Raw genomic sequence first — 25,839 nt, 5'->3', positions numbered from 1 at the left:
GCGGGAACCGGCCCCTCGCCACACGGCGGGTCCCCGGGGGGGGCGGGGGGTGGTGGTGTGAGGAACGGACACTCGTGCACCGCCGCGCCCCCTTTCCCCCTTCCCGCCCCAGGCGGGGCAGGCTCGCGCCGCCTCGCGAGCCGCGTCAACCCGGGCAGCTGATGGCAAAAACTTCAGCGGCGCTGACGGCGCATGCCCCGGCGGCTGGCGCATGCTCTGTAGCGGCGAGGGACGAGGAGCGGAATCCGGCACTCGGCAACGTCCGGCGGTTTTCGTGCAGGCCAGGCCGCCATTTTCTCACAGCCTCCTCGTACGCGTTGCCTGCGCGGCTGTCTGTCCCGCTTGTCCGCGCTTTGTCCTGCTCGGCGATGGACGGGTGAGTAATGACCGGGGCGGTGGGGGTGAAGGCACCGCCGCGGTTGTGCCGCCGGTCGGTCGTGGGACCTGTCCCAGTGCCGGGGGCTCGCTCCCCGCCGCGGCTGGCTGTCGGCAGGCGGGTGTCCCCGAGGGTGTGGGGAGCGGCCGCTGCCCCGGCGGCGGTGGGGACTGGCGGGCTTCCCGCCGCGGGACAGCTGAAGCCTGAGGCCCAGTACGGGGGGGGAAGAGGGAGTTCAGCCTCTCCGTAACGCGGGCCCCTCGCTAGGGTCTTCCGTTTAAATTGCTGAGGGCTTTGGGCCGCCCCCTACTTAGTGTAGTGCCCGAGACGCCGGATCTCCCTGTAAAGAGGGAGGGCGATCTACCCCCATCCGTCTCCTGTTTTCTCCTTCTCCGCATTTGCCTACTCCCTTCCCCCTTCCCCCCCCCCCCCAGCCGTGGGGTGAGGAGGGGCGCTCTGTAGGGCTCGGGTTTGTTTTGGAGCTGGCTGGAGGGGAGGAGCAGTACCAGCAGGAGCCAGATGTCGAGCTCTTTTGTTTTCAGAAACCGCCTAATAAGCCCTCCGGCTTTCCCCACTTCGCAGGTGGAAAGATGCCTTTGTGTATGCTGGAGACTGGCTGTAAAAGCCAAAGAAGGGAAGGTTTTGAAGGAGTCAGCCATACGGGACAGCGAGGGCCCTCGGTCCTGGCCGGGAGCTGGGGTGGGCAGTCACTATACACAAGGCCTTCTTTCTGTTGGACCTGAAAAATGAGGCTGGTGGTTGTAGCCTTCGTCAGTGTGAATACAACATCTTCCAGCTTCCAAATTTCCCATTAAGTTGTTTACTCTGCTTCAAACAGAGAAGCAATCTCTTTGGTATGCTTTAAGCATATAACCTTTCAACTGTGAGAGTTTTAAAGGCTTTTTATGGTTAGTTGTGATTATAATGTTGGGAGTTACAAATCCTGTCTGAGAAGTCTTGTCATTAATGAGTATTGCATTGTGGAATGCTTTCACATATTCATGTTTTGCTTTCATTTTTTTTGGTGTGGACTTAGGTTTCTTTTGGGATTGTGTTACTGTGAGTTATGATGTCACAGTCTCTAAGAAAAAGATGTACCTTGACATACCTGTTGCAGAGTTTTGTATAGGTGTACCTGATTAAATTTCATTAGATTTCATATAAATGTACCTGCCAGTGCGTTCTTTTTTCCAAGTTAATTTCAAAAAATGTGGTCATTGCGTTCTGCTGTAAGAGGATCTGCGGGGTAGGCTATGTTGCTGAACTAGCTATCTAGTTAATAGGCATGTGTGAGAAAAGTTCTGTACTTACTTTTAAATTCTTTTATTTTCACCCTGTGATCTCATGTAGTCCAGAAACCCAAGTTTCCTAAATAAATTTTCTGGCAGTGCTGCTTTGGAGTAATGTTTACTTGAAACTTTGGACTTTTTTGGAGAAGCCTATAAGCTGGGGGAGCTCAGTGGCTTTTGTAGGGTTCTTTTGTACTTCCCCTCAGTCCTGCTGTGCTCTTTGAACATATTTTCTTGATTGGGGAAGTTGTTGGCTATTTCGATTCCTCATTATTTTGGCATTGCAATACATTGAAAAGTTGGTTTTATGAGGATAAATTGGTTGACTTGTGTTCTTGTTTTTTTCTTTTTTTACAGCATTGTCACTGATGTTGCAGTTGGTGTGAAGGTAGGATGTACACTTAGCAAATAAGGGGGCAAATTGTTGATACAAAATGAACTACTTTGAGCATCAGTAATTGCAAGTTGTAAGATTTTAACTAGTCATTGTCAGCTGATATTTAGTCAGCAGTATATGCTTTATTAACCAAAAATCCCTAGAGGTAAATTGGAGGCTCTACACAAAAGACTTTTCTAGGCACTGAACTGTAAACAGTGGTTCTAGATTAATGTAGTGGTGTCAGCTTCTTATTTTAAAGCTTAATTTTGCAGATTTTTTTTCAAAACAACACTTTCTCATTGGTGCATGGTGACTGTAAAAGATGTGTTTTCTTCTCTCCCCCCCCATCCTTTTTTCAAAACAGTTACCACTGAAGTTAAAAAAAGAAGTGACTGTGTAATAGGACACAAAAATATGGGAGGTAGAATTTGTTATGTAGACAGAGAAGTTGGCCTTTGCTTTGCTTTGCTTTTTATTTCTCAAGTTCAGTTATGAATTCATCATATTTGTTATAAAAAGGAAAGAGCTTCCAAATGGTTGTTAATTTACTGTTTATTTCACTTTTGTATTCAAATCTGTTGCAGGAGTTAGATCAGTACTTCACAGAAGCAGACTGAGAAATAATGAGAATGTGAAGATATATGGGACAAGGGAACTTTAGGTTATGTTAATGAATGCATGCAAGCAATTCTATTTCAGTGGTAGAAACGTAGAAGTTTTCTAGTGCCTACAGTTAAGTCTCCACATTTGTCCAGGGACTCTGTAGCTATACTACGTAGCTGCCTTTTCACCTGAAGCTGATCTGTGTTAACTGCTTGGTAAGCCAGGTTTTGTCTAGTAAAGCTCTTTGGCTCGGATTCAGTATTGGTCCTGCTGGATTTGGACTAGTTCTTATGTAATACAGCTAGCCTGTAGATACAGCAGCTGTTTTGTCAGATGTACCTGTATTATGTTTCTGAGCAAGCTTGCTTCTAGGAGGAGCTGTAAGAAGTCAGTTATATAGATTCTGGACCCATCTGGCTCCATATATTCATGCAGTATTCGAGACAAGCTTAAAATCACTCTCTGAATCAAGAGGAAAGTGTAGTTATTAAAGTACTTCTGTGGGAGCTAATCCCAATCAGAAATACGAGCTGGCATGATTGTTTCTCTGCTGCCTGGGAGGACAAAGTGTTAACTGATTAAAACTTTAGGAATGTATTTAATAGTTTGGAGGAATACCTAAGGAAGTTCAAGTCTTTCAGAAGTGAACTGCCCCATGTGAATAGCTTTGGGGCAAAACAATTTATAAATTGCCCTCAATTGTGTCTAATGAAGAAGCAATTTCAGGTAGACCATCTATTGCTTGAACCTTAAATTCTGGCATTCTCACTTCAGAAGTAAATGGATTCAGTATCCTTTTCATTCTTAACTATGAGTGACTTAGAATCTTATGAGAATTTGAGCATTCACAAAACATGTTGTAAGCATGTAGTGCAATTTTGGAACCGTATTTTCAGATACTAGCCAGACGATGAAATAAAGACACTTCAGATGACGTAACTGCTTCTTCCTGTTGATTGCAGAAGTGATGTTATGAATATAATATAAGAAAGAAGGCAAGACAGGTGTATCGGAGGTAGTGATTAAAATAAATACAAGGAAAGGCACAAGTGTCAAAAAGGTGTGCTCTTTGCCTTGTAAAAATGGACTTATTCTCTGGATTTTAAAAGGAAACAACCCATTTGCACACGGAAGTAGTGGGAATAAATAAAAAGGATGACGGCTTTCTGAAGAAAGCTGTTAAATATGGGAGGAGTAAACTGGATTGTATTCTGGAGCTTCTGTAATTCTCTCAAGATACTAATAAGAATGGAAAATGGAATTTCTCACTAATTGGTATATGCAGTTTGAGTAGTAATCTAATGCTAGCTTCAGTCATGTTTTGTGGAAGGCCATGTGAAACATTTGTCTTTTATGTTCTCTGGTGACTGTTTGTTGCTTTTGATGAACTGATGTTTTAAAGTTGAGGAATGCTTTACCTATAGGTGGTATATAAACAACTGGAAACATTCATCTGGCCTTTCCTTGGCTGTTATCTTTTCTTTGGGGTACTTTGGGAATGCGTAGGGAGCAAGTTTGAAGTCGAAGGAGTGGCATCAGCAGTTTTAATGCTCTTTTTACGCTGCTTTTATTGTGACTGGATAGCCGTTGGAAGTGGGCAGGGATTTACCTGTGTGAAATCAACTTATCCAGGATATTTGTTTGACCTGATGCTTTCTTGAGATTTTGCACCTACTGTATATATGCTGATCAGTTACACAGCATATTTGTGATATATTCAGTTATACTTGGAGAAAGGGATTGTGACATATGACCCTTCTGTTTGAAAAATTTGCTTTATTTTATCATCGTCAGTCACGTGGATAGAAATTTGAAAATTATATTAACTATTGTCTGGCTGGTTTCTCTCTTAAACAGAAAAGTGAATATGTTAGTTATATTTTTAAACCCATTCGTAAAAGAGTAATAGTAGAAGTTAACTACTGTAGTCTGGGAATTGTCTTTGAATTAGAAAAGGGCCTTTGAGCTTTGGGGACTGCATGTGGGCAAGGCAAGTATGAAGTAAAAGGAATACTTGCTTATAATGTTTTATTAACAGTTTTATAGTCTCAGAGTTACCTGCTAATGAGGCTGCTAAATTTGAAGCTATTACCATTTATTTGTGCTGTATGCTTTGATTTGATTTAAAACATTTTTGTTCATCAAACTGTCACATGTTCAGTCTTAATTTTATTTATGTGTTGAGTCACCAGAAGTTAACACCAAAAGCCGAGGAAAACATAAAACTCAAAATGGAGGTGAAAAAAATGACAAATACTATTTGAAAACTTGGTTTACATAGAGTAAATGTGGGGATTTGTGCAACTCAATATGTGGTAGTAGCACGCTTCCCAGCTAAAATTTGTCAGAGGAGCAGTGTGCTTTAATTTCTGAAAGTGCTAGAACATGTCAAAACCCAGTCATCTTGTAAGTACATATGAAATAATTCATATTTGATTTGGTCTGTAACGTCTTGTTTTGCTTACCTAGAATTCATGGAGTCAAGGAAATCTCACTCTGTGCACAGTTCACCCCTTACGTTACAATTTATAAAATAATGCAAAAAGAATGAGCTTTAGCTCTGTGTCTGATGTTACTTTGTGAACTCCTGTTGTATATAAGCAGTTAGTCTATTTTTGAATGGAACAGAGCTAAGGATTCCAGTAATGATAGTATATTACATAGTTCATTGATTTTTTTTTAAATTTTCAGTTTCTTGAAGAAATTCTATACGTTTTAAATTTATAGATTTCTTCATGCATAGTTTTAAAAATTGCCATATTATATAAAATGTTTGCTTTTTTGTTTTAAAAAGGTACACCTCAGTTGCTCTGGTTTTGTTACATGAGGTCCTTAGTCACTAAAAATGAAATGGCCTGCTCGTTGGCTTCTAACTTCTCAAACTTCTCATTGCTCGCTGGCTATATAGGTTTGAGTATCAGAATCTAATAACTGTAGTTTGAATTGCTGTCTTGTGTTTGCTTTACATTTATGATGCTTTAATCTGGATAAGTAAACTGATTTGGCATTTGGAGTGTTAGAGCCTTTTTCAACTGTTGAAGTGAATCTATAAAGTATATAATGTATCTTTTCTCTGGAGTAATTAAAACAACCTTCGGAGGGCTATAAAATGTGATGTAAAGAATATACATCACACAGGTGCAGGGAATAACTTGGGTGAACTTTTGGTGCATATTGAAGATGATAGTTCTCTTTTACTGTATTTCACTGTGTGCCACTTCAGTCTAACGTATCATCATTCTCCTGGATGGCATGCGTAGCTGTGCAGTAAATGGGGCCTGAACAATTGAGTGACTCATTCTGTGTATGTGCATTGCACATTTCAGAATGGTTGAGGTGTACTTCTACTTGACAGGAGACAAGAAGCAGTCATTCCTTCATGGATGCATTATTTGGTACATAGCATTTGGGAATTTGTGATGTTGTTGACACTGCTTTGGGCTATGCTGGCCAAAAACAGCTTCAGCTGCCAGGTGTGGACAGCCCCAGTTATACTTAGGAGGGAAAACTCATATATTCCTGTAAACATAGTTTTGTAATGTTTAAAGATGTGGGAATGGCCTTTTTCCCCAAAAGTAAGGGCATCAGTCTTTGCGGTACGTTTAAGAAAAGAGGGAATACTTGGTGTGTATTTAATTGGTTATGTTAGGGTAGGGTAGAAGATGCTAAGAAGCACTGTCCTAGTACTTTCTAATAGTTTTCCAAACAGTAATGTGTCACAAAGTCCCCCTTTTTCCTGGTTGCTGAAATTTAACATTGGGGAATATAATAGTATGGGGGAAGGGCAGTAGCTAAGACCAGAAGAGATACGAGCTGATGGAGAAAAGGAGGAGAGCACAAAGTAGCAGTGTCTGTAAGTACTCTTGAAGCGTTGTCCACTTTTTTTTTTTTTAACTCAAGTTCTGGGGGGTAATCTCTTCTCTTACAAAATTATAGAACACTGACCCTTTTTTGCTACTAATAACTGAGAGTTTCCATGTGGTGGAAACAAATATTGTGGATATATTGTGACTTTTTATTTGAACTGTACACTGTATAATGAAAATACGTGTAGAAAAAAGTCAGTTAGCAATTCTAGCAAGTTGTCAGAAGGTAAGTTTAACCTGAACTTAAGAAATGAGAAGATGTATTTAAATAGCTTTTTCCTTTCAGTTTCTTCTTCTTTTTCTGAAATCTATTTTGCCTTCACTGTTGTCATTCTAGATGCTTAAATAAAAGGAAGGGAGTGGTAGGATAAAAAACTGTTTGACTCATTCATACAAACAAATGCCATGTGTTGGTCTATTGTATTTAAAATATTAGAATGATAGTTTTGAGCTATCTTTGCACGTCTAATATAATTACTAGTAGATTGCTAGTAGATTAGACAAAGAGTCTGCTAAGGGCAGTGATATGAGAAAAATGGGTTGTTTGTGAATTGGAGGAACTGTTTTAATTTTGTGTTAGCTAGGATGTGTTGTATTCAATAATACTTAGTCGTAGCGACAGTAGACAGCAAAAAATGTGCAGAACATTCTAGCATTGAAGTAAGAATGAAGCGTGACCATGTTCAGAAGTTTAGAACTGGCATCTGGATTTGTCTTTTCAGCAGTGGTATGGGGAACATGTCCTCGGTGACAAAAAATAACTTCTTACAATGAAAGACATTTGCTCTCTCTTTAACAGTAACTTCCATAAATTGATCCTGTTTGAAATAACTTTCGTATTTATTCCCAGAACAGACTACTCCAATTCTTTTTTCTTTGTAACTTTTTTTTTCCTTAATGCTCATTCTGCCACTGTAATATATGTGGAAAAATAAGGAGAGCTGAAAATGGAGAGAAAGGAAAAATGTTCAAAATTAGTTTGTGCTCTGTAGCAAGTATTCATCAATGTAAGGAAGGCTTAGTATACCTATTTGATATGTTTTGATGTCTGTCACTAATTGGAAATCACCTATTTTTCATTTGTAACAGAACACCTATATTTGCATCTTAATTGAGGGGGTTATAGGAAGAGAAATGTGATCACCTGCACCATCTGAAAAATATGAGCCAATACCAGCATGAAAATACCTTTCCCATTTCTTAGAGCTTTGGGCCATATTTTCACAAGCAAATCAAGCTGCATTCCAGTTTTCTCTGTCACTGTAATACTTGTGCAACAAACGTTTGGGTAGCCACTGTACAAACCTCTCTTGGGAACTTAGCCAGGATAAAGCTAAGCTGATGCAACAGTGAGTTACATCTTTTTAGTCAGATTTGTACCAAAGTGTGTGGTTGCATAAATGCTTGTAGCAATATGGAATTGGGGAGTACAGAATAGGAACAAGTTGCTGGGGCCAGGGAGAAGGTAGGACTGTTGCTTTTGGTGGTAGTTGGTTCAAATGAGGTTGTGGTTTCACAAGCTGTTAACGGGACTGTGATGTTTGATTTAGGGGTTTGGGTGTTTTTTATAGCTGCAAGTACATACAGCCATTTTTAGCTTTTCATAAAATCAGTTTTTCTATGAATGTGTAACACGAGTATTGAGTATAGACAAAATAGCACTAGCGCTTTTAATTTATTATTGCAAAATAGCAGAGAATCAATTAGAAAATACCTTCTTCATGGATCTTATTTCGAGGTGTAGAAACTGCTACTGAAGGACCAAATCTGTACATCTAGGTGCAATCATTCTCTAACTGGAAAGCTAAGAACATATCCAGGTGGTAGCTCTAGCGAGTTGTTCTCACCTGTTCTAATTTACTACCAGTTATGTACAGCTACTTCAGGGTAACACTTTCTTTCCTGGTAAAAGTGGAATAGAAAGTCTGAAATGCTGGAATAAATTATCTTGTTTGTCTACTTCCTCCTGGATGTTTGAAGCATCGACTGATACTGGACTAGACTCTTGCCTGCAGTCTTTCATTACAATTGAAAGTTTGAAGGTTTCCAAATGAGGCTGGTGGCATGGTTTAAGTGGAGATTTGATTCTTTACTCTTCAGCTTTCTGGTTTAATAGTCCATCTTGATCTTCAGATGCTTTGAGAAATTTGGCTCTTTTCCACATTGTATTTTGAGAACCTGGAGGCTTTTCAGAGGAATTGAGACTTGTCTCCTTTCAGTTTTAAAGACTATTCAGATTCCCTTGATAGCACACTCTCAATTTCTGCAAACTTTGTGTGCTTCCATAAATTAGGTACATGGCATATACCATGCGTATAGGTGCAAGAAAAAAGAATAAAAGCTTAATTTTTTCCTAGATCCTTCCTTACTGAAAAAAAATGAGTGTAAAAATGGTGAAGTTAGTTGTTAGGATATATAAACAATATATGGTTGGCTGAGGACACCATGAAAAAGAATTGAAGTGGGGGAAAAAAGAGAATACAGAGAATGAGTAGGGAAAGGTGGTCATATTGTATCCAGTTAACTTCATACTGAATTAAAAGCAAGTGATGTTATAAGTGAGTTATTAAGCACCCATGGACTTCATGGCCTTAGTTGATAAGAGTTAGTGTAGTCTTTAAAAAAAAAAAAATCAAGTAGACATACTTCTTGTATGTAAGGTTCTGATGAAGTGATAACAGCCTTATAGTTTAAACTGTATGCTTTGTAAAATACCTATGAACCTGCATGGGATTTCTTTTGGTTTGTATACTTGAACTTGGCTTGTCCTGTCCTGAATGAGTCTTCTGTGATCCTATACGTATAAGAGGTGTAACAGTCTATTAATTAGGTAATTTGGATTATGTGTTTTGACAGTAGTGCATATAGTCAGAGCATAAGGCAGATCAAGTATTTCTTCTTCACTGAAGAGTATGTGAGGGTGTATTTATGCAGTGTTTCATTAAAAATGTATTCTGTTAAAAATGAAGCATTCATTAAATTCTGATCCATCACATGTAAACTGAACAAAGTTTATAAATGCTGTGTTTGGGGGTTTAAAGTGTGTTGTCCTGTTGTTTCCAACATCCAGTCCCCAAAGTGAATTCAGATATTGAATATTGAAGCAGTGTGTTTACAAGTGTGTATCTGTTAGAGGGAAATGTTTAATGTCTGGGTTGGAATTCTCATATGCTTTTATTCTTCTCCCATACCGTCAGGTTTCTGGCTTTTTCTTTTAAATTGTTCCCAGATGTTGTTAGAAATGAAGTGTTTTACAATGTTGTTAGATTTCTTTAAATCATGAGATCTGTCTCCTGGCTTGTCATACCCCTTGGGAAATTCATGCCTGTAGGCTGAGAATGACTGTGGTAAATGCGCAGTGCAGCTAAAGGTCTTGTTTTTTCTTTGATCTGGGGGAGGAGAGAGGGGAAAAGGGAAGGGGGGAGGGGGCAAAAGCATCCTGTTCTTGGGAGACATTTGTAATATCGGCAAATTTGAATACTACAAATGAGAGGATTTATCAGAAAATGTATTTTTCAATATCTTTGAGTGTATTCTTTATCTTTTCTAGTGGGAATTTAAGAAATTATTTTAGATCATGCTGTTAACTTCTTAACAAAGTGCAGTTTTGTCACTTGTTTACTGTTTCTAGTAGTATTGGTTTAGTGTTCCTGTAGTATTCTAGTGCATCTACACATGCTTCTAATAAGTCTTCTGTAATACACTCAGTTTGTTATGTTAGGTTCAGCCATAACTTCTGATCAGAGTTTCCATAGCCCTGAATTATTGGGAAAAGAGCTGATAATGTTTCTCTTTCATAGACAGTTGTCAAAAAGTCCTTTGATGCTTAAAAGACTAAACCTCTTTGGTAACTCTCAAGCCGAAGTTGTTACTCTCTGGGTTTTTTTTTTTACCTTGGATGTAATAAAATCTGAGGAATGTTTGAAATATTTAAAGCCCTGTCTGGAATGTGAGGAAAATAGTTGGCAAAGACTTCTAAATAGTATATTTTTTATTAGCCTGGAAGGATAGTATGACTGTAATGACTTCCTGAAATTACATAGCTACTTAATATAACCTGTGATGGCATGAAGCTTTATAGTAGTTTGTTATGGCGGGGGGGGGGGGCGGAATCTGAAATCCTGCTACATAAATCCAGCTTGTGTAGTGAGGGGTTCTGAGTTAGCTATGACTGTTAAAGCAAGGAGCTAGGAGATTAATTTGCTAAGCTAGGGACTTTTTCTTTCTCTTTGTATAATTGATTTTGTAAATTGTAGAAGAGACAGAGTATATACAATAACTGTACTCACAGAAATTAAGTGAAATATCAAAGTGGTATCTTCAATTTACAGTATATAAAATAATTTTTGTATACAGAATAGAATCATAGAATGGTTAGGGTTGGAAGGGACCGTAAAGATCGTCTAGTTCCAAACCCCCTGCCATGGGCAGGGACACCTTCCACTAGATCGGGTTGCTCAAAGCCCCATCCAGCCTGGCCTTGAACACTTCCAAGGAGGGGGCATCCATAACTTCTCTGGCCAACCTGTTCCAGTGTCTCACCACCCTCACAGTACAGAATTTCTTCCTACTATCTAATTTAAATCTACCCTCTTTCAGTTTAAAACCGTTACCCCTCGTCCTACCACTACCCTCCCTGATAAAGAGTCCCTCCCCATCTTTCCTGTAGGCCCTCTTTAAGTACCGGAAGGCCGCTATAAGGTCTCCCCGGAGCCTTCTCTTCTCCAGGCTGAACAACCTCAACTCTCTCAGCCTATCCTCATAGGGGAGGTGCTCCAGCCCTCTGATCATCTTCGTGGCCTTCTGGACCAGCTTGAGCAGGTCCATGTCTGTCTTATGCTGGGGGCTCCAGAGTTGAACGCAGTACTTCAGGTGGGGTCTCACGAGAGTGGAGTAGAGGGGGAGAATCACCTCCCTCGACTTGCTAGCCGCATTTCTTTTGATGCAGCCCAGGATGCAACTGGCTTTCTGGGCTGTGAGCGCACATTGCTGGCTCATATTCAGTTTTTCATCCACTAATACCCCCAAGTCCTTCTCCACAGGGCTGCTCTCAATCCACTCGTTGCCCAGCCTGTATTTGTGCTTGGGATTGCCCCAACCCATGTGCAGGACCTTGCATTTGGCCTTGTTGAACTTCATGAGGTTCACACGGGCCCACCTCTCAAGCCTGTCAAGGTCCCTCTGGATGGCATCCCTTCCCTCCAGCGTGTCAACTGCACCACACGGCTTGGTGTCACTGGCAGACTTGCTGAGGGTGCACTCAATCCCACTGTCCATGTCGCCGAAAAATTATGTTGAACAGCACCAGTCTCAATACCGACCCCTGAGGAACGCCACTCATCACTGCTCTCCACTCGGACACCAAGCCGTTGACCACAACTCTTTGAGTGCGACCATCCAGCCAATTCCTTATCCACCGAGTGGGCCATCCGTCAAATCCATGTCTCTCCAATTTAGAAACAAGGATGTTGTGCGGGACAGTGTCAAATGCTTTGCACAAGTCCAGGTGGATGACATCTGTTGCTCTTCCCTTATCCACCAACGTTGTCAGGCACGATTTGCCCTTAGTGAAGCCATGTTGGCTGTCACTCAGTCACCTCCTTATTTTCCATGTGCCTTAGCATAGTTCCCAGGAGGATCTGCTCCATGATCTTACCGGACACAGAGGTGAGACTGACTGGCCTGTAGTTCCCCGGGTCTTCCTTTTTTCCCTTTTTAAAAATGGGTGTTATGTTTCCCCTTTTCCAGTCAGTGGGAACTTCCCCAGACTGCCATGACTTGTCAGATATGATGGATAGTGGCTTAGCCACTTCATCTGCCAGTTCCCTCAGGACCCGTGGATGCATCTCATCAGGTCCCACGTACTTGTGCACCTTCAGGTTCCTTAGATGGTCTTGAACCTGGTCTCCTACAGTGGGCAGTTCTTCGTTCTCCCAGTCCCCGCCTTTGCCTTCTGCGACTTGAGCAGTGTGGCTGGAGCACTTGCCAGTGAAGACTGAGGCAAAAAAGTCATTGAGTACCTCAGCCTTCTCCATCTCCCGGGTAACCAGGTCTCCTGTTTCCTTCTGGAGAGGGCCTACATTTTTCCTAGTCTATTTCCCTAGTGCCTATATTATAAAAATATATAATTTTTAAGTTTCTTTGAAATATGTATTCAAAGTCTGAGTTGGTATATTTTTCATCTTTTTCTGAAAGTGATCGTACGTGTCAGTTTTATGTAATTCCATTGGTTGAAGCCATACATTAACATGCTGTTTTCACACCACAGATTGAAATGCTGTCATGGGGGCAAGGGTGTGATAACATGGGCTTCATTGAAAGGACAGTATTGGCTCTGCAACAAATTTAAGGTTCGCTCACTGCAAGAAGTTAGTTTGGCAATTCCCTTGTTTATTTTGTGTAATAGTATTTTGGCAGATGCTGGTTTCATGAAGAAATGTTCTAGATATCTCTGATCTGAATAGTTAGTGGTTTAGCTTTTATGGAAGATTAATATAGATTAATGTTCTGGACATTGAAGACAATGGACAATAGAAGACTGGACAATAGAAGTATGGCATTGAAACTTGTGCTGTTGAGGACTAGCTGTCTGGAGATGACCTATTAATAGTATAATAGCAATTTGTACTTCTTATTTTGTCCCTTATAATCTTCTTCCCTCATGCTAAAATGGATATTCAGTTAGTCTCTACGTTGCTATTATCGGAACTTTCCTTTGCAGTCTATGACAAAATAAAATCATGGCGGTGTTTTTTGTTCATTTGTTATTTTAACTTAGATTTGGACATTTCTGGGATCTATGTGTTTGTGCTCTTCAGTCTTGTTTACAATCTCAAACTTGCTTTGATTCTTTAGAACACAGCAGTTTGCACAGATGGGGAAAAGAGCTAAGTGAACATTGCTCTTGGATCTCCCATTCTTCACTGAATCTGATTCGCTGTGTTCTTCAGAGATCTGAGTTTAGTTTCCTTATCTCTGAAACACTTGATAGAATTTACCTAAATTAGTTTAAAGGTTTCTTTGCTTTGCATGATTTGACTAGAAGAACTGGCGTGCTTGCGAATAAGACTAGTGAATGTTCAAGGTGCTTGGGAAATGGGTTATAATTCTGAAATTTGTGTGTGAGATAGTGGAGTGATGGAGGGCTTTGCCCTTGGAGCAAGATTCCAGTCCTTTCTGGCTTAACACCCTCTCAAAGAAGATGCACATAAAAACGATGCCAAGCACCCCAAACCACAAATTGAATAGTCTTATCTATGCTGAATAAATGTAAGTAAAATAAGTATTTATGTCTATGCTGTCATTCAGGAGGTGCTTGTGTCACATAGTAGTGCCAGTCTGAGTACACATTGGCTTACATGAAATGCTTATATTAAATTGCTTTATTAGACAACTGTCATCTTAAGATAACCCTTCTGAAGGAAATGATGATTACCAGGAAGTTACTGCTTTTGATTCTGTAATTAACTGCTCTGTGTCCAAGTACATCATGTGTCTTTTGCTGCATAGCTGGTTTTAAAGTTACATACTGAATGAAGTGCAGAGGTGTCTAGGCTGCTTAAGAACCGATAAGGAAGAATAACCATATATATCTAATAAGATGATTACTCACATGGTAAGAGATATCTTTGTCTTTTACCAAAAGCTTGGCAAGTATGTATGGGAGTGAGTTAGCAGAGGTTTCCTATACATTTGTGATTTCATGGTGAACAGGAAGAACATTCCACATATGAACCTGTACATCTGTGAACATTGATTTATGAGAACAAATGTAGAATTTATGATACATGCCAATATAAGGGATTCACATTTACTTGTTCTTCTGAAGCAAAACTGTTAAAACTTTTTCAAGTGTAATGACAAGATCTTGTGATTGACTCTGAATGTATTCATGAAATGCAAAATATGTTTCAAAATGAAGAGAAAACTCTTAACTGTTCATGAAACACAAATACAGTAACTGAATATCCACTCTATTGAGTAATTTGTGCTCCTTTTGGGTTTTTGTCCTGTGGATTAAGAAATTAACAGCTTTTTGAAAGCCTGATTTACTATGAACCAGAAGTTTATGTAATCACACGTGTGTTCTGCTAGTCAGCAGTTGCTGATGTAAGTAACTTTTTGAAGCTGAAGACAACTCAAATTTGAGATATTTCAGAATTGTAAAGTTCCTGCAGGTTTTGGGAAGAGCATTCATTTGGTACTTGGCATGCTTCAGCTGTTTACGACGTAACTGCTGTGCCATAGCAAATCAATGCCTGGCATATTAAGGAAAAAAAAAATGCTGCTGAATTATCTTAATATGCCTGACTATGAACTGATTCAGTTTCTGCTGCTACTTCTGCCTATTCAGTTGAGCCGTCCAGGCTACAGACAAGGGCTTCCAAGCAAGGCTAGGTGGATAGTTGTGAGCAGAAATAAGGGCAGTTATCACTGAGTGAGCTAATACTGCTAGTAATCTTGAACTTTGCAATATTCTACCCATGTAAATATTATGTTAGAAAAGTAGGACATTAAAGAGAAAGAAGGAATGTTTGTTTCAACTTATACTGAGTGCCTGGGTTAGTGTATTGTATTTACAGTAGAAAGCAATGTAGTTTGAGTAACGGAGAATTTCCATAACTTCTCTAACTTGTTTCTCAGTTTTGTCCAGCTAAATTTTTCCTTAGTTATATCTGATTAGAGATCTGTTCTTACATTGAGAAGGACAAGACGCGGTCCTTCTCATGGTCCTACCTAATCTTGGTATTAGGCATTACTCAATTTTAAAGAAAATCTGTTGTTGATTTGATAGGCATAGCTTTGTTGATTGCTGTGTACCCTTAAGAGCTTAGAGTATTTAATAAACTGTATAAAGATTCTTCAGAGCTGATGTTGAAAACTAAGTAAACTTTAACGGGTCTATGAGTGCATACACATATATACTATTTTTAAGAGCTTCTAGATTTCAGGTGTGGATTAAACTTTAACATACTGTTCTGTGTATGGACACACATAGAGTGCACTATGATAAAATGGTAAAGGTTTGATTTTATGCGTCTTGCAACTGTGCTGCCTAGAAAGGTGATATCCTCAGGTTAATTTAGTATGCAGTAGTGAGGTCCCCTGTAAAACATATTCGCTAACTATTCCTGAGATTCTATTGTAGTGTCCACAACAGAATTAAAAACATTTATTTTTATAAAGACGATAGTAACTGTTTTGTTTCCTCATCTCCATTTTAGCAGTGACCTGGATTAGTGTTAAGGGTGCTGGGGAAATACTTTTGAAGTGGGGAAAGAACCAATAAGAAATTAAATATAATCTTCAAAGGATGTCAGGTTTATTCCCTTTTAAAATTTTTTTTAGTGAAAGATCACCTAAATATTTTGGGGACTTTTTGAGAGATTAAGTCTTGAGGGATGGAGGGGGTTGGGGATAAAAGAAAAAAGGGGGGGGGGGAAAGGCATGAAAAGTGGCAAAATACTCTTCAGCTATGTCAAATGCCCATCTTGCAAATAATCTGAGAGGAAAAGATTATCTTGTATGTTTTTGATATAAACCCTCCTCTGATTTTTGCAGCCCACTTTCGAGTCGTTTTCAAAAAGACCATCTAATTGATAATTGTCATGTTTTAAGAATTATAATGAAGATGTAATTCCCTGCCCTAACTTGTATTTTGCAGGACAAATGGATGTCCCCAAAATGAAAATTGATAATTTCCTATGAAGAAAAGTCTTTTTTTTTTTTTTTTTTTTAAATAGGGGTGTTAGAATTGAGCTAAACTCCATATTTCTATTTGTATAGATTTCCCTTGTAGTTTCAGCTAGATATAATAATTCAATATAGACATATATTAAAATATTAAAACAATAATTTATGTTATTGAAATAGACTAAATATATTTAATTATAATAATATTTTAATTTGAAATGCTGGACAAAATTATTGTTCAGCAGTTCTCATTGTGTCTGGAGGTGGCTACATTTCAGTGGTGGGTGAAACAACTGTGCTTAAGCTGCTCTCATTTCAAAGATTGCCATGTAAATATACTGCTTTACTTAGATCTCAAGTTGTTGCACTTATCTGAAAAGAGGAAGTCTGCCAAATCTGAATAGGTTTGGTTATGCTTGCTTAAGTTCTTCTAAAGGTTTTCCCTGTCAAACTGACATTTTTAATATCATCTTTAAAAATCACAAAATAGAGGAAAAAAAAATCTCTTACTGTCTCTTTCTTTTTAGAGAGGATCTGACGAACTTCTTTCAGGCAGTGTACTCAATAGCCCGAACTCTAACATGAGCAGCATGGTAGTTACTGGTAAGTGATGCCCTTTCAAAGGAGAAATCTATCATTTATACTTGGACTCATTTCCTGTTTACAAGGGGAGAACACTGAAACAAGAATCCGTTGTGCTATAGAGGGATAAACTGTTGGCATGCATTAGACTGTAGTGACCTTGTATATACTCACAAACCTTGGAAATCTGAGAAGAATCATCCCATAAAACAAGGCAACTTTCAGATGTCTACACTACGTTGTTGGTGGGTGATGGGATGAAAAATTACACTTACCTTGTACAGCTGCCTTCAAAGTAAGGAATCACAACTACCAAGCAAAGGTAAACAGCTTAACAACTCCTGTATGACATCAGCTTTTTCACACATACACATCTGTGAGTCTGGGCATTGCAGGGAAGAACACTGTGCCAGTTTCATAATATAGTATGGATTCAGGAGAACAGAGTTTTGCTCTGTTCTGGTTTGGACTGCTAAAGCAGGAAACTTGACTTTGCTACTTCAGTCTGAGATCGCGGTGGTAGAATCTCAGAATGTCAGTGCAAAGTGAGCGTGGTTGTTCTTTAGTGAAATTTCTGGTGATGCTAGATAGAAAGGCTTTTCATGAATTGGCACATACAAAAATGCCTTCTATTGCAGTTAATGCTTCTGTATGTTGAATGTGCATTGAGTTCCCTTGGAGGGCTCACTTCAGATGTCTTGCTTTTTCTTTTTTTTTCCCCATGCATTTTTTTTTTTCTTTCCTCAGAGGTGTGGAGGAATTGCTTCATGGCATCAGTGTGTTGCTGGGCTTTCCAAGTAGTTGCCTGGTTCGCTGCTTTAATGTGCCTGATCAATTTTTCCATTTTTATATGCTGAGCAGTATAGTTGCTGATATTAGTAGCAGACTCTTTCCTTTTAATCTAGGAGTAAAAGATTGGGATTCAGGGTGCAGTTTCATGTTATATTCATGTTACAATGCTGTGGTCACAGCTGTTGCCAGAATGGGTAGTTCTGTGCTTTTTCATCCTACATCCTTAGCACAAGCAGAAAAAAAAAACCCCAATTCCATGTTTCTGCTCCACTCTCTATGTTGGAGTGCTCATACACTTGCAGAATGAGCTAATCCAGCATTAAACTGTACTGCCAAAAAGTGTAGTTTTCCCTTGGAGCAATTTACTAATCAGTCATGTGGCTGCACAATTGCTAGATACAGTGCAGTGTGGGGTGGAGGAGTGTGGCGACAGAAGAGCGGAGAGTCACTTCCGTTGGCAGTTCCATAACCAAAGGTGAAGAGATGCTACTTCTTTGGAACAGATAAAAAATGCAGTGTAGTGCATTCATAGCCATTTTAGAATCCCAGAACATTTGTTTATCTCCCCTGCTTTTCTTACTTCCTTCTGGTTCTGAAAGAGGTCCCTCTTCTTGTTGTCATTTGCTTGGTGTCCTCTGCAGTCCTGGGTATTGGTGCTTCAGCAGTTTGCTTTACTTAAATGAGAAACTAGAAGGAAAAGGAGTTTGGGTTGTGTGTGTGAGGGTTTGGATTTGGGCACTGGGAGGGGGAGGGAGAGCACTGTTACTAGGGCAAAGTCCTGAGTGTTACCAAATTTTCCGTGTATTTTCAGAGAAACTTAGTTCGGGAAAACTAAATGCAAGTTAATTTATTAAAGGAAAAAAATTAAAAAGCTGAAGGGACAAATATTGCAATAAGAATTATTATAATTTTGAGTTTTCAGAAGAAAAAATACAGAAGCTTATCTAAGAAGCCTCAAACTTTAAATAGAAATTCTTTTCTCCTCAAAAAGTTCTTAAAATGGAAGAGTGCTTTGATTCCATTATGTGGACTTGGGAGTTTGATGTATTTAACAAATACAGATTCCCCTCCCCACCTTGTTTTTGTTTCCCTCCTTTTTAAGCTGATTTAGGGTTTGGGTTTTGCGTTGTTTTTTGGTTTTTTTGTGGTTTTTTTTTTTTTTTTTGTTACCAAAGAACAAGCGTTTGTAAGAGGGTTTTCAAATTAATTCATTCTTTACATCTTATACAAGTAAGACCTCTTGATATGTCTCTAGGCATCCAGAACCATAAATGACTTCTCAAAAACGATCTCATTAACAAGCAGTAGTGGTCTGAGTAGTGGCCTGGTTCCTGTAGTATCAGTTGCCTGTTATAAAAGTTTTCGTATTAATTGTGTAATATGTAAAGGAGGTTGGTGGAAAAATAATCCCAAACAAACAAAAAACCGCAATCTGAATGCAGTATTATAATTCAAGCCATTCTCTATAGAGGTCAGTGGAAAGGGGGCTAGTTTGGTTTGGGTTTTTTTGTTTGTTTTTAAGCAGTTTCTTGGGATTGTGTTCAAATTTCTCTTCTGCCTGCCTTTGTTACATAGCATAAAAAAACCTGTAGACTAGGCTAAATCCACAGTCCAGTGTTATTTCTGAATATATCCTCCCGTAGTGGTCTTGTTTATCGTGAGCCTGGAAGTACTTTTTCAGGACTTGCACAGTTTACAAGTTCAGATTGTAGACTCAGAAGTAATTAGATCTGAAAAGGAAACCCATATGTTATTTTTTCTGTACCCATCTCCTGAAGCCAAATGAGTTCAGGTATTCTTTATGTCCAAATTAACATCCTCCTTTTGCTTCAGTTCTGTGGTTACTTTTCTCTTTAGAAGAATTTAAAACTTTTGTGAACAGTTTTTTTTTTTTTTTTTCTGTAGCCAAGGCATGGTAGTGATGAATCTTCCTCAGATTTTCTGGGGCTTAAGAGAGTCTGTAATAATTGATTAAGATCTTTGTAAAGGAGACATGTTGTAGAAATTGGCCTACCCTGTAACTCTTAAAACTCATACTTGTTCTTGCCCTTTCATTCTTAGAGTTTGGAAGTGGCATGATTTTATGAGACCTGGTCATTGTTTTCTGGAGTACATAGAAACCTATTCTGGTTTTGACCTTGATATTTTCAACATCTGATCCCATGATATTTTTCCAAACAGATACCTAGATGAACAGAAGAAAGAGACAGTTTGTCTTTGTAATCCTCTGAGCCTTATTGGTAAAAGTATACACAATGAAAAAACCAGTTGTCACTAGCAGTGCCCTAGCAGGCCTAAACTTAGAGCAAACACTTGTGAATCACAAACTCATTTCTTTCTAATCTCTGCTATAGGAATATTAACCTAAAACAAATGGCCTAAGTTGTCAAAAAAAAATTACCTTTTCATGGAAGTGGGTGTTTTGGTAGAACTGGGGGCTGTGTTTTTAGGGGTGAGACTAGAGATGAGGTTTTTAAAAATGATCATCCTACCCTTCTATTGTGGTAACAGTTTCATTAGCTTTTTTTGGTATTCAGCTGCCATTCAGTTAGAATACTGTAGTACTTTAATGCTTTTATGAATACTCTTGCTCTAATTCTTAGAGAAAGGCACAAAAGATACATGCTTTCTCTGCCCTATAGGGAGTCTTACATATGAATCCCTCTGTATTTTTTTGTGAAGAAAACTTGCAAAATTGTTGGACAAATGATTTGTTTGCATTCTTATTGATTATTTGAACCACTGGTAATTTGATGAACAATATAGAATGAGGCAAAATGCTAGCATGTTGGACTGTCATCCAAAGGACATTGCTCAAAATACAAGGCCTGATCCTTGAGCATTTTCTAAACAGCTTTCTCATCAGTATCCATCTTCAAGACTGTATAGTTGAAAGGAAATTGACAGTATATTAACATTCACTACAAGTCAAGTTACTGTCTTAAGTACTGTGTATTTTGTAAAAGAACAGCCTTAAAGGAAAGTTAGACTTGGATAATTGAGGATGACTTCTGTGTGAGTTCTTTTACCACTTAATTCTGGACCCTTGTATCTCCTGTTTTGGACATAATTTGATTACTGTCCTTATTGTTGTGGAATTTCATTTCAGTTAAACATTTCTATTTAAATATACTAGAATTTTTGTTTTTTCCTGAATTAGTTCATAAGCAGTATGGCAGAACATCATTCTGTAAACATTGAGGGAAGAATCCCATCTTCTAGATCAGAATTTCTTGCAAGGGAGGACAGCTTGTAAGGTTCCAGGTCAGCAAATATCTAAGCTTTTCTAAGAAGTTCTCTTTTTGATGTTAGATGTTTAAGTTTCTGAACTTTTTAGCACCAGCTGACATTGATACGTTGAAATTGTATTGTCAGAATCACAGGCCTTCTACTACTGCTTGAACTACTACTAGTGTTTTCCTTCAGCTTTTCTGAAAATACTGTCAAAGTCTATTCTTATTTTCTACCATAATCTTACTTGGTTCCGATCTCTTTGGAGAGTATAACCCTCTCATAAAGATCTGTGAATTCTTTTTTTTTTTTTGTGTTGATGCACAGCAGGCAATGACTAGAAAGACAGTTTAGGTAAACTAAGAGATGGTTTGGTAACAGGATTCTGAGAAACCAGAGCTGAAGCCAGGATACTTAAAAAATATTTTTTACTCTGGATGTTTTTAAAGACATTAGTTATGCACGTAATAAATGATTGTACATAAATAATGTTTTTCACCTTTCAGTGCTGTATGTTCAGTAAATACGTAACTGCAGTTGGTTATTCTACAGCTTTTAAATCTAAGAAAAAAAGTCCCTCCCTTTAAGAACTAGGAAAGGAGTTTCCTCTGTGATGGGTTACTTTTATGCCGAACTCCTTGTGAGGCTTTTTTTCTTTTCAGGTGGAGGACTGCTTAATGGAAGTTTTAGGAACAGTTATACGTATGAAGATGCTCATGCCATGAACTGTATTGCTGAAATCCACACAAAAATTTTTTTTAACAAATGTAGATAAAAAGTGAAAGATGTTGATGAAAGTTTTATGAAAATTGGCTTGTCAAAGACAAGGAATCAAAGCAGAAGAATTGGCAAGTTTTTTTACTATAGCTGCCACCAGTTTCATTGTTCACATTTGTGTGTTTAAGTTCAATCAGTAAAAACATTTCAAAAATCATTTTGCAACTGAGCTCACCAAACTCCTCGAGCTTTAAATGATACTATTAATCTTGATCTTGTTTTTACTTCATTAGCAGGGAATGTTAGCAGTGACTTTGGTAGGTAATTCATTGTATTAACAGAATACTTAGCACTGAGGCATACAAGCTAATAATATTTGAAGTGCTGTGTTTAACTTGGGGAATAAACATAGATGTGCTGTTTTTGATGGCACATTAAGTAAAATTGGTTATTAGTTAACATTAATGATGCCTAAACACAGGTAATTTACTTCTGAAGTTTGCAAATTGATTACAATTAATAGTAATTGGAAAGATTTGAAGTAGTACAGCACATGTGATTGGAAAGTATAATAATTTAATAATAGACTATAATTTACATTTTTCTACAGATACGCATGTATATGTGGATGAACTAAATTTTAATGCTCTGAATACCTGAACAATATATCTTTCTGTAAATTAAGAAACTTTTAAAAAAAAAAAAGCAAACCCCTCAAAAAACCTTAGGATGGGAGAAAAAAAAATGTGGCTATTATTATTGATTTAGTTAATTTCTGTCTGCATCACTATGCCATGGCAATTTGTTTTTGTTCCACTTCAGTTGCATTTCACTCTAGCTGTAGTATTTTTACATATTTTAAGGGCCAAAGGGAAGTGCATTAGTTTTAGGCTGTGCAACATTGAACAGCCACTATACCATATTGTAAGTGTGTTGTTATAGTTGCTTAGAAAACTTACTCAGTGCTCAGTGGGTTTTGAAACAGAGGTGCAGCCTATGTGCAGATGTGCCGGTTAAAAGCTGTGTATTAATTTTTTAATTGCTTGACCATCTTATTTAGGCTCAAATTCCTGATAGGCTTATTCTTTGTGCTATAAGATAGTTTTATTATTGTTTGGTCAAGGTTTTCCTTTGCACATGACCCATGTGCATGGTAAAAATCCACCTACTACTACCGGTTAATGCTTTAGTTCAAGTGGTAAGGCTTCCACAATGTAGTAGTTGCCTAGCAAGGCAAGGATAATGGGATATAAAGTACTTTGAAGTACAAAGTCCTGCAGAACACACTCCCCCCCTCAAAACAAGAACAAAAAACCCCCACCAACCAACCAAGCATAATTAACACTGAACATGTAACCTTTAATTTTAAGGTTAACAAATGCAGACTTCAGAGAACTTCACATTCTTCATGTTTTTATCTTATTTTTGAGTGTAGTATCTCCTTTTTTGTTCTTTCTCTCAAACACTTTAAATTCCAGATTTTATCTTTAGCTTGAACTTTTGAAGATGTCTGTACTAAAACAAAGGTCCTGTTTTTCTTGTTTTGGGAACCTGTTGGTACTTGTGGAGAAGTTTGTCACTGGATCAGACCAAAGGTCTCCTCTTCTTACGTTCTATCTGTGACATCAGGCCAGGTATATATATTTAAGGAAAGAACCTCAGAAACGAAACCACAATGGTCTCTCTTATACTCCCGCAATTTGTGGTTGTCTGCTGTTTCCTTAGCTGGTTGTTTTATGCAGATTATTGTGTTCAGTAGCCACTGCAATATTTAATCTTTCTGTCTGATCATAATCCACAGTTGTAAACTAGGTGTCTTCATAATTCCATTGCCTTTCTCTTGGTTAGATATTTCCTGTGCGGATATGTGTCCTATGTTCTACTTGTTGATAACATTAAATTTCATACATTTAGCTAATGTGAAACAAGAAGTACTTTCTACATTAGCAACAACAATGAATAAGACTGTTAGTAAGCTTCTTGTCTTTAATGTATAAACTGATTGTATTAGAAGGTGAAATAAGTGTTTCAGGAAAGCCTTAAGTATTTACTTTTTTTTTTTTTTTTGTAGTTGGTTATTGGTGTGTACTGACAGTTGTGAAACAGAGATTGACTCCTGCAGAAAGAATGTTTATTTATCAATTATTTCACTACTGCAGATACGCAGGGATTTATAATCAGCATCTTGTGATGAATTTTTATCATTTTCTTCCCCCTTCTTTCCAGAAAATAATAGATGAAAGCAACTTTTTATTGTATGCAAAAACTTTGCCCATAGCCACATAGTTACATTTCTATATTAGGAGATTGTGTGAATATGAAAGAAGGTTATTGTAAAGGAAAATTACACATCTAAAATAAAGGCTTCATATATTTTCAAGTTAAATTACATATTTTTGACCTCAGAACACTTTAGGTTGTATTTATGTATTTCTCGAAAAATTTTAAAAAATTACATGCAGAGAAAAACTCCTCTAGGATGAAATCTTATTAAAATATGTTTTCAAAATTAGTTATCAGCAGGAAGTAAGTTATTCACTGTTTGCTGGGAGTTGAACTTTAAGATCAGTTTTTCTGCAAAAACTACTTGGGAGCGTTGAATCTTCATAGCTTGAATGATTGAATGCCACAGACTTACAGTATGCCTTTCGTACATTGCACTTCATTCTGTTGCTTATATATGTAGGTTTCTGTTTCTGTGTTTTAATAAAATAGGAGTTTCTAACTAAAAATGCCAGGGCCCAAGTTGTTCAGATAATAGCCAATTAGAGGTTTTGTCAACTCTTGAGCATTCAATTTCAACAACTTGATATATGCTAAATTGAAGGAACTCTGTGCAACAGGGATGTGGCTTATGTATCAATTATGTTTAGACTGTAGTATCCTATTTAGATGGGAGAATAATGCTTTGAATGCCATTTGTAGACATGAGATTTTGTTTAGAAATAGACAACTGATGTCGTATGGAAACTGGATTTTTCTTCTCCTTGGTGGAGAGCCAAAGAGGGCTTACACAAGTGCAATGGCTGTTACAGAACAGGGGTTTTTTTGGTAGTCTGAATTGAATATAACAAATATTCAGGGTTAGATTTCTGATTTTTTTTTTAAATTTTTTTTTAACTATAAGGCTGTTACTCGATTCGTAAATGAACTAATACTAACACTGTGTTTTAGTCATGTTATTCTCGCAGTGTTTCCTCCCCCTCCCCAATGTAGATATTGTAGCATTGTGCTCTTCAGTGCATCTTTATATTTGTTAAAGTCTTAGCAGCAAGAGGTTTGAATTGGATCAGGCTTTTCAAGTCTGGTGAAAGCCAAACTACCTGATGAAATAGCCGCTTGCCAGTAAGCTTCCAGTTTAATAGCAGTTCCTCAGCAGTAGTTGTTAGTTGGCTTGTGAGGTTTCCCCCTCCAACATCCCCTTGCCCCCTGCAATTTTCTGCAATTTTGTCTGTCTTCTGCTGTATAGGGAAGGATCTTTCGGGTTGCTTGTTTATCTCCATAGACTTCATTTCTTTCGCAAGACAGCATTATTCTGCTAGTACCTTGCTGCTCTTGACTTACCTTTTAACCTTTATGGACACTGATTATGCCAATACAATTTGTTAGAGAATGAAGTTGTTGTTTTAACAGTAGTTGAATTCATCTTTCAGTGGCTCTGAACAAGTTGTGTTCCCATGTTTTAAACGTTGTGGTTTTCTGTTTCCAAGTACAGTTTAATTATCTATCTCCAGCTGAGAAGTAGCATTTAAAATGGCAAATAAGAGACTAAAGTTAGGGAGAAGGGTTTCCTGCAGTGCCAAAAACTCTTAATAATTGTTCTAAAAGCTAAATTTCATTTGTTCCACAAATGTTTTGAAAAATGCACTTGTGTATGTGCATGCATATTTAGTATATGACACACACACTTTATTATTGTCATTACTGAAATAGTAAATTAGCATTAGGCAATGCTGGCTGGATAATCAAAAGTAGAAACAGTACATGTTGTCTTGGCTTTCAAGAAAAGCAGTAATAACCAATGTGTTAATTTCTTCCGTCTTCTTTAAATCCAGTGTTAAATGTTTTGGGGTAAATTTTATTTTAAGAAGGTGGGCTTCATCTTTTTTGAATGTTAACAGTTTAGCTTTCATTGTGCAAGGTATGCTTCTGCCAATAAGTAATAAACAGCTTTTGTCATGGTTGCTTGCCCTACTGGTGAAAACTTTCTTTGGGCATTTACATAGCATTGAGAATGCTTGTTGCCAGTCCCCCATCCTATCCCTCCCACCCTCCATTTTTCTGATTGCTGTACATTCTTTAGTGCATAAT

At 38.1% G+C, this 25,839-nt stretch overlaps 1 protein-coding gene across 4 annotated transcripts in view; it reads left to right on the top strand.

Annotated features, from left to right (window-relative positions):
* The first annotated feature begins 332 nt into the window (after positions 1–332).
* PTBP2 (polypyrimidine tract binding protein 2) overlaps positions 333–25,839 on the top strand; it is a 55,979-nt gene continuing 30,472 nt past the window's right edge. For all 4 annotated transcript variants that reach the window (XM_050900589.1, XM_050900588.1, XM_050900586.1 and 1 more), the window contains exons 1-3: positions 333–376; positions 2,023–2,053; positions 16,734–16,809. In XM_050900589.1, coding sequence (XP_050756546.1) covers positions 369–376; positions 2,023–2,053; positions 16,734–16,809 — 115 coding nt within the window. In that variant the 5' untranslated portion in view covers positions 333–368. The remainder of the gene's footprint in view (positions 377–2,022; positions 2,054–16,733; positions 16,810–25,839) is intronic.

This window comes from Gymnogyps californianus, chromosome 8 (assembly GCF_018139145.2).
Source record: "Gymnogyps californianus isolate 813 chromosome 8, ASM1813914v2, whole genome shotgun sequence".
Classification (NCBI taxonomy): Eukaryota; Metazoa; Chordata; class Aves; order Accipitriformes; family Cathartidae; genus Gymnogyps; species Gymnogyps californianus.
The sequence above is the reverse complement of the archived record's forward strand: the minus strand, read 5'-3'. Positions and strand labels throughout refer to the sequence as shown.